The sequence below is a fragment of the Agaricus bisporus genome (assembly GCF_000300575.1).
Source record: "Agaricus bisporus var. bisporus H97 unplaced genomic scaffold AGABI2scaffold_10, whole genome shotgun sequence".
NCBI classification, from domain to species: Eukaryota; Fungi; Basidiomycota; class Agaricomycetes; order Agaricales; family Agaricaceae; genus Agaricus; species Agaricus bisporus.
In genome coordinates, this window is record NW_006267345.1 from 702,567 (window position 1) to 710,738 (window position 8,172).

General features: G+C 47.4%; 3 protein-coding genes and 1 non-coding gene across 4 annotated transcripts; 3 read left to right on the plus strand and 1 right to left on the minus strand.

Annotated features, from left to right (window-relative positions):
• The first annotated feature begins 111 nt into the window (after nt 1–111).
• Nucleotides 112–1,877, plus strand: AGABI2DRAFT_180405 (hypothetical protein). The gene is made up of 9 exons (XM_006455199.1): nt 112–714; nt 769–882; nt 934–1,080; nt 1,128–1,163; nt 1,210–1,298; nt 1,351–1,473; nt 1,536–1,590; nt 1,656–1,675; nt 1,728–1,877. The coding sequence occupies exons 1-9, from the start codon at nt 144–146 to the stop codon at nt 1,836–1,838; spliced, it is 1,266 nt and encodes a 421-aa protein (XP_006455262.1). The 5' UTR covers nt 112–143; the 3' UTR covers nt 1,839–1,877.
• A 1,343-nt stretch (nt 1,878–3,220) lies between these two features.
• On the plus strand, nt 3,221–4,601 carry AGABI2DRAFT_180406 (hypothetical protein). Its single transcript, XM_006455200.1, has 3 exons — nt 3,221–3,379; nt 3,431–3,612; nt 3,667–4,601. The coding sequence occupies exons 1-3, from the start codon at nt 3,291–3,293 to the stop codon at nt 4,476–4,478; spliced, it is 1,083 nt and encodes a 360-aa protein (XP_006455263.1). The 5' UTR covers nt 3,221–3,290; the 3' UTR covers nt 4,479–4,601.
• A 3,011-nt stretch (nt 4,602–7,612) lies between these two features.
• AGABI2DRAFT_t117 lies at nt 7,613–7,684 on the minus strand. The gene has a single exon. It is a non-coding gene; the product is annotated as a tRNA-Met (tRNA).
• Nucleotides 7,685–7,777: 93 nt separating this feature from the next.
• On the plus strand, nt 7,778–8,163 carry AGABI2DRAFT_121197 (hypothetical protein; the record flags this gene model as incomplete). The annotated part of the gene is made up of 1 exon (XM_006455201.1): nt 7,778–8,163. A coding segment is annotated over one exon (386 nt), but the record flags the coding sequence as incomplete, so codon positions are not given.
• Nucleotides 8,164–8,172: the final 9 nt, after the last annotated feature.

Consider the following 8,172-nt stretch of genomic DNA (forward strand, 5'->3'; position numbering starts at 1 on the left):
CCCTTCGAGATAGTGCATTAGTGATACTCCGAAAGCCACCACGTAACACCGAATGAAGCATTTATTGACTAGGATGCTGGTTTATTTTCTGCTTTACATCTATACTTGCCCCTGTACCCATCTTTCAACTTCTGCTTCTCAACATGTCGACTCCCGACGACCTACCATGGCCAGAACTGGGGAACGTTTCTCGCGGTGCAACTAGAGGAAATCAAGGTCAGAAGGGTGTGCTTGGTCCCCCTGACCGCGAAGGTCGTTGCGTACTTCAACTTCGAGTACAACCCGGTGTCCTCGCTGTTCGCCTTAACCGCCAAGCAAGTGAATGGTACCGTATCTTGGACAACGAAGTCAACAGAGCCCTCAAACTTACGAAGACGTACTGGAGGAAAGCGAGAAGAAGGCAGGATTATGACGCCAGAGCTGACCAGGATCATATGGAGCTTCACGAGTGGTTACAGCAGTTGAAGGACAAGACTATGTCACATTTGGAACTTCTGATGCAGAAGGGCGATATACAAGGACCACCATACACAATGCCAGATGACATCGAGCTCACCTTCCTCCGCAAGTTCATCGAGCGGCAAGCTGCTGGGATACCTCATAACCCTCGACTACGGAATGCGATGCAGGACGGAAGCTATCCTCATCCAGATCATTCTGCTGAGTCATTGACTCCCGAACCATCAGAAGGAGGTTTTATGGACTCGCGAAATCGTATGTTTTTCCATCAACTTAGGTCAACGTACTGCCGATTCGACTGACATATAGACTACGCAGACCGTGTGTCTGATGATTCTCTGCAACTTAGCATTCACTCACGGACATCAGTATCACCATCTCTAATGAGTCCAGAAGCATTACTTCAAGAAGCCGCATCGTCGAGTAAGCCTAATTTTATTCAAGCTATGATTTCACATGCTAATCATCTCCAAGAGCAAGCGTTGCAGGCCGCCCGCATGTCATTACTTCGAGCGCAGAAGGACACACAAGATTCCTTCATGCGATATACGGCATGCCTCGATGTCGAGAGGCAAGCAAGACAAGCAGTCACAACGGCTGAAAAGAGACGTGACGACATAAGTGAGTTTCTGCCCATAATTCTGGTTTCCGGGCTCACAGATATCAAGTGACAGTTCTCTTGGCCAGGAGCCAACCTCAGACAGGTATATTTGCATGGCATCGTGCTGGCAGCAACTAGATTAATTTTAGGTGATCTAGATTTCGGCGCAGACTCAAGATCTAGAAATTCGTCGCTCTCAGGTGATGAAAGGGGAAGCCCGTCGCGATACCACGCCGAAGTATGTGTCTTCTTATCCCATGTGGATAACATTTTCCATCCCCACTCCCTAGTTCCAGGACAACCGATCCGCTTTTATTGATGCGCGTGTACAACCTAAATCGTTGGAACAGTGGCCAGAACAAGATGCAACGCAAGGAATTTACAGTACGAACGAAGTGGCAAATCATATCGAGGTGCGTGGTATTCCTCACGTCATGATATCCGTACGTGATTATAATGTCCTCCCTGATGGCAGGATCCCTCTGGCCGATCTAGAAAACGAGCATGGGAACACCCCAATCAATTAACAGGTGACCTTGACTTATCAACTCTTCCATGTTGTGTGGCATTATTGATACCTTTTTTCCCTTGACAGATGGGCAATATGCATGTGAGGTAACGTCAAACACATCATCGTATCACCTTCTCTTATTCAAAATCAGATCAGGAACTTGCATCCCTACCTCCACGCAAGCGTATACACCACATGATAGCCAACGGATTCGATGTTATAAGCACTCCAGGATTACAGGCTACCAATATGGCGCTTCACTCTTGAGATGACCGAGTGAATTATGTTTACAATTCACAGCGCATGATTGCATATTGTGGTCATTATCGATAGCTTACTATTATTTTTATTGCCATGTTTGGACTGCTTCCCTGCCGTATTCATCAATGTAATTTATGTAGCCCCAACAACATATCAGATGATGGTATTTTCTGATCATCATACACCTTGTATAGTATTAGATTCCCTCAATTAGGTCCTACTATATTAGAGATGCCTAGGGTAGTCCATCTGGGGTTTACCGGACACATCCCTAGATTGATGGTACATCACACGACTAAAAAATTTGTTCATAATTTTCCTGATGAGTGACTTTTCCAGCAGAATAGATAAGAATAAATTTGAGATCAAGTAGTGACTAAGTACTTGGAAACCTTAAGCCTTAAGGCCCACAAATTTTTCACCAGCGTAGCCACTCAAATTCAAAGCGCTAGATGGGTCTAATACTGGTCCGGCTCCTCGAGCAAGGATTGCCTTTGTTTTAGCTTTGAAAGCACCAACCAAGGATCTTCACCGTATGTAGACGCCATCGACTTTTCACAATCAAGGAAAAATAAAACCGTGGGAAATACATAACGGGAACTTTTGGCGAAGGCAAAAAACCCAACGGATTTTTTGCGTCTGCATGTTTGACCTTCAACAGACGAAAGTTGGCCAAAACGACGCGTCTTTCAAATCCGTGCATGACCTACGGCGTAATCATTGACCCCAATTATGTGGCTGTGTCAACTTCCGATTGTTGTATCGACCCTAAATCGCGTTTATTGTTACTTGAAGGACAACCATTAGAGTCGTTGGTATAGCTTCTTTCGGTCAACAAGGATATTACACGCAATAGCTACCGCCTTCCGGAGTCATGTTAAGCTTTTTTTCTGGCCGATCCGCTACCGCCACCGCCTTCAAATTATACCTTGGTGCTAACGCGTGCAACCCACGTGTATTACCCTTGAAAACGTCTTTATAACTGATTGCCAGCCTTTTCAACGTTTTCAAAGCCCCCAAACATCCCCCTCATTGCCAACGACCCCATATTCTATTCAGGATGGATAGCGTTCAGTCGGATGTTCACACGGATCAGTTTTGGCAAGGAAGAAGTAAGTCATTCGGCAATATCTTCAAAACCATTGTTTAAGCGTCCTGTTTTTAGAGGTGATTTGTCGACAATACCTACAAGGATTCTGCAGCTACGGTTCTCGATGCAAATACGACCATCCTCCAAATAGAGGGTGGTACGATCCTCAACCACCTCAACCACCCTTCCAGGCACATTACAGTCGAGGGTATTGGCTATCACCCCATGAAGGCCAATGCAATGACTCAAACTGGTATTCTCACCACGCACACCCAGGATCGCAAAGTATACATAGAGAGAGCATACCCTGCTACAATTCGAAGCAATCGCACCAGCAGGTCGTACCGAGAAATGTTGATCCGAAGAAGATGAGGTCAATAATTGCCTGGAAGACGACCCCCTGCAAGCACTTTGTCAAAAATAGCGGGTGGTGTCCACTCGGAGATTCATGTAACTTGTACGTCCAGTCTGCAGTGAATCGATACCGGTCGCCTGATGTAGTGAAAAGTATACACGATTGGCAGTTAGTTTATAGCAACATGTGGAACCGAGACATAATACGTCAAACTGCGGAATCGTCATCGAGGCCAGATGGAAGTCAGAAGGCTACTTCACACTGCTGGGCACACGTTCAAGGGTTTTGTGGCACAAGGAATTGTCCCCACTTCCATCCCGCAGACATTCAACCTTGTAAGTTGCTTTATTGCTGTCACCGCCTTAGTAGTATGACCGAAGGCCTCTTAGATATCAAATATACCCCATGCCCGGCTTGGTTACTTTGCGACAAAAGAGACACTTGCCCATTTAAGCACTTTGATGGTGTACCAACTTCACAAGTGCCGGAACAACCGGTCGCACAGCCCGCAATTGCGGCACCAGCACCAGCACATGCCTACTATCCATCACAACCCCCTTCGGTGCCAGTTGCCTACACACCACCCACTCACTTACGTCCTAATGCTGTAGAAGTTTGCGGAACAACGTACTTTCCTTATGCGCAAGCACAGAATGTTGCAATGGAAGGCGAATATAATTATTCGATGCCAGCCCCGGTCCCGGTCCCTGTCCCTGTCCCTGTTCCCATGGCTGCGCCAGTCCCCATTCCACTGCCCACACAATTACCAACACATTTTCCAATGGACATACCCCCACCTACGTCACCACCCCCAAGTTACCATTATGTTCCCCAGGAAAATCTTTTTTACGGCGAGTATTCCACTCTTGTACCGTCGTACGTAACAGAACCTCCAGAGTCTCAAACCCCACGGCCAGCATCAGAGCCCACCTCGGCTATCCCTCTCGAGGACTCAGGCTCCTGGCTCGCACATCCTGATTCAGGTTCCTATCCAGAATCAGTACCAGGAATGGGTATATTGCCAGAAGTCGAGCAACCTGTAACAGATCGTAACTCCGCCGAGGCAGAATCACGGGAAGCAGAAGATCAAAGAAAAAAGAGGAGATCTACTGGGCACGTACGTCGAATCAGTGTCAATATTAAAACTGGAGAGGTTATCGAGCGTACGCTGGAGGGTCGACATGGCGTGTATGGATTATAATAGTTGACAGTTGATGCTGGGTTGATGGACAGAGGTGAGAATCCACTAGCAAAAAATAACGTTTCAAAATGAGGACGAACGATGTTATTTATTATCACTTTTAATTGGAGTCTGTGTATGTGAAAATGATATAGGAACGTGCTTTGGCCTTGTATTAGTCTCATCACCGATTCGTTTCTTGAATGCTGTTCTTGTCGATCGACTTGAATGACAGTCTAGTTCGGTGGTAGCGTCACATTTTGATGTAAAATGCGCTCGAGCCGCTTATCAGACATGGAAATCCGCCGTCACTGGTCGAAATTTTGTTGGCAACAAAAGATTGGGGCTAGAATCCAGTCACAGTTAGAATTCTAGTCACGGGAGGAGAAAGACTGATGCTCACTGGTTCGTAGCCAAGTTACTGGAACAGCGCGCAGTGTATGGAAAGATGAACCAGGGTCCAACAATGGTGATAAGGACTGAAATAAGTAGTTTAGCAACTTCAATCATCGACCAACGGCCAATGAGAATGCGGGAGAGATAAACTGGTTCAACAGTTTAACAGAATGCGGAAGGGAAAACCTTTTTTGTAACCTATATTTTGACAGATACGTTATGACAAACAGCGACGACGACGGTCTTAACAGTGAGACAATAGGCCTACCGTTTCTGCATTAGGTTAATACAAAGCAAATGCTGGGTCAAGAAGCAACTTCCTCCCTTAAAGTTATCGACAGATGTGATTTTTGAACTCCATCTTACTCCATCCCCGAGCCCCATTCGTCCGCAGTCGTTTAATAGAAGCAAGCCGAGCCTCGAATGTATTAGGTGAGTCAAGTAATGCAAAAGAAAAAAAGTCAGAACATGATATTCGCATCAGATAAATGCCACGCGCCGCAATTTTGACATGTAGGTCGGAGAAACAATACCCCTAGAAACGGGAGTCCAATAGGATTCCATAGCGAATGGCCCGAGACCCGAGATAGTTTATTCCTGTGAGAACACTCGCCGTAGCCATACCTTTTCATACCTTTAAGAAGTTTCATTGAACGTATAACTTGAATGCCTGGCTTCTCGGAAAAGAGGTGGATATTCTGGAGATGAAGAGGAACGAGGGTGGCCAGTCAAGGAAAGCTTCCGTGAAACAATCTCTGGGTATGTACTTGGTGGATTCGTCATCAGTAGAGTAAAAGTTTTGGGGGCTTTCGCCTTAGGCGCCTGAATAATGAATAATGGAGCTGATGCAAGCCCTCGCTTAGAATAGAGCCACGCGCCGGGGTGGATTACCTCTTGTGGTATCGATTAGCCGGAAAAGCTATTGGAAGGCGGTGTGATTGATCCTTTAAGCGAGGCTATGAATCATCATATTGAGTGTGAAAGATTGTAAGAGGAAGATAGAGTTATTCCCAGCAAAGCTTGGGAACAGCTAAGTATAGGAAAGCAGTAGGCGAACCCCGGGAGAGGGCTAGTTATCGTGGGTGGGGGTTACGATACTTAAGCAAGTCCGATGGCGACAAATTCCGACACTGTTCCAAACTAGACCCCTTTCCCGACGTAATGTCTGTACGGATCTGAGTCGCTGAAAGCTAGCGGATGGATCATAGCGCAGTCGGTTGTGGATTGGGGTGAGAGGTCGAGTGCCGTAGGACGCAGCAGGTTCATGTAACGCACGTCGATAATAACCGCAGGTTATCTCGATTGTGTCGGTCCCACCCATAGTTAAGATAGGACGAGGTTAGAAATATGGAAAGTTGAACCCGATTTTGACTGGCTGGTATACATCCGTTAAGGACTTGAGGAGACAAAGCTCGATGAGGCTCGGTTCGAAGTTTGGTTGGACTCAACTCGTGGGAGACTTACTCCCATGTGACCGCGTTTTTGAATCTGCATTGGATTTTTGACTTTTCGATTTTCTTGATTCTGCACCGATGACGGAGCTCTATACACTGCTACGAGCCGGTTGGTACTAAAGCACGGCGAACAGCATTAAAAGTATAACAAGGTTGTGTTACATAGCAGTGTAAGGAGACACGCCTGAGATCTGAGAGGTCGACACATAGAGTAGTTTTTTATGTTCCTCGGTCTTGAAACTCTACCCTCTGCAACTTTTTTGTCCTCGTGTTAGTATAGTGAAATCGCCCAAGGTTGGCGACTGTTAAACTGTTAGTATCGATGTTCCTACTAAGCACAAGTCGTTGTGCGTCAGCTTCTCGCTCAGAGTTCCGTGTGTTTAGAAGGAAAATCATACTAACCTTGACCAAACGACGAAAAGTTCCATGCCAGAAGATGGTCAGCTTGTCAAGTTTTTCTCGAACGATGGTGTCCGACATGTCCTTTTTCAATGTCCTCAGTATTTCCCCCCCGGCAGGCTATAGTCACAGATAATCAAGATTGCCCTTGGCCAAGGGCGATGATTTGCACCTGAAACCCTGCGTCAGGAATATGGTGCTTGTGATACAAGACATTGCTTATTGACGAAGAGCATCCACACAACCTCGTGCTTTCAATTATAACGATTCAGAAATTATGGTCACTTTATGGCCTCATTTATCCCTCGCTCGAGGTGATCTTGTTCCGACAACAGTCTTTTTTAATGAGTTTAAAGAAGGAACTGGCGAGTCAACAATTGGAATTTTGATGATTTGCATATTAATGACAGAGTCACCGAATGCTATGTATTGAGGAAATATCGTGCCCAGACTACAAACCTCCATAAGTTTGAATACATTCTGTAGTTTGGTGTTCTGATAATCGAGTATCACTTTAGTAAATGACTCGCCAGAACGGTTTTTTCTGAACCACAGTTATTTCATTCTTTGCCCAGTGCATTGAATTTTTAGTCTGAGCGTAACTTGGGGTGGGACCCTTCGCTAACTGGCTAGCTGACGGAGGCGGAGAGAAAAGTGGAAAGACTCGGGGATGAAACGATTCATTGATAGTAAAGACTCCGACGGAGCAAGTTTTGACTTGATCGGAGGAGAATTAATGACTTTTGATTGTCGGTGCAATGCTGGACGATCCCACTTTGGTATGCTAGCGAGCGCTTGGGCATGTTGATTAGCCTAAGTGTGATCTCCGGATCTGAATCGCGTAGTACGAGTCGCGTCTCCCCCGACCTCAAGTCATAATGATGATGACATACAGCAAAAAAAGAATAGCAGCAACTCGTTTCGATCGAGTGACCTCGGGGTTATGGGCCCCGCGCGCTACCACTGCGCCATGCTGCTGATGGTAGATGTAGCGCAGAGAAGAGGAAAGACATGTGACTGTGGGCCTCTGTGATTGGCCACGCGCGTGTTTGCTTCTCGCAACAGCCTTGCATGTCTGGCCGCCCGCCGCCCACAGGCCCCAGGGCCCTCAGAGCCCCGATTCTGCCAGGCGCACCTCCCGGCCAGTCCCCGGCTCTCTCGCCGACCCTCCCGTCCGCGCATCCGCCGACACACGGCGCGCATTCGCCACAGCTGCCAGCCGCCTTGCCGCCCGGCCCTCCTCGCTTCACTGCCATCCCCACTGGCCCCCGCAGCCTCGTCAACGGCCCCAGCCGTCCGCCGCCAAAGGGCCCCAAACACAGCACACCGCCGACGCCGACGCTGGTGCCGCCATCTTCTCGACATGCGCCGTCTTCTGCCGCGGAGAAACGGCCTGCAGGTGCGAGTCGGGCGATGGATTCCGGGGTGATTCCCTTTTTCACTGCGATTGTGACCAGGTATTTACA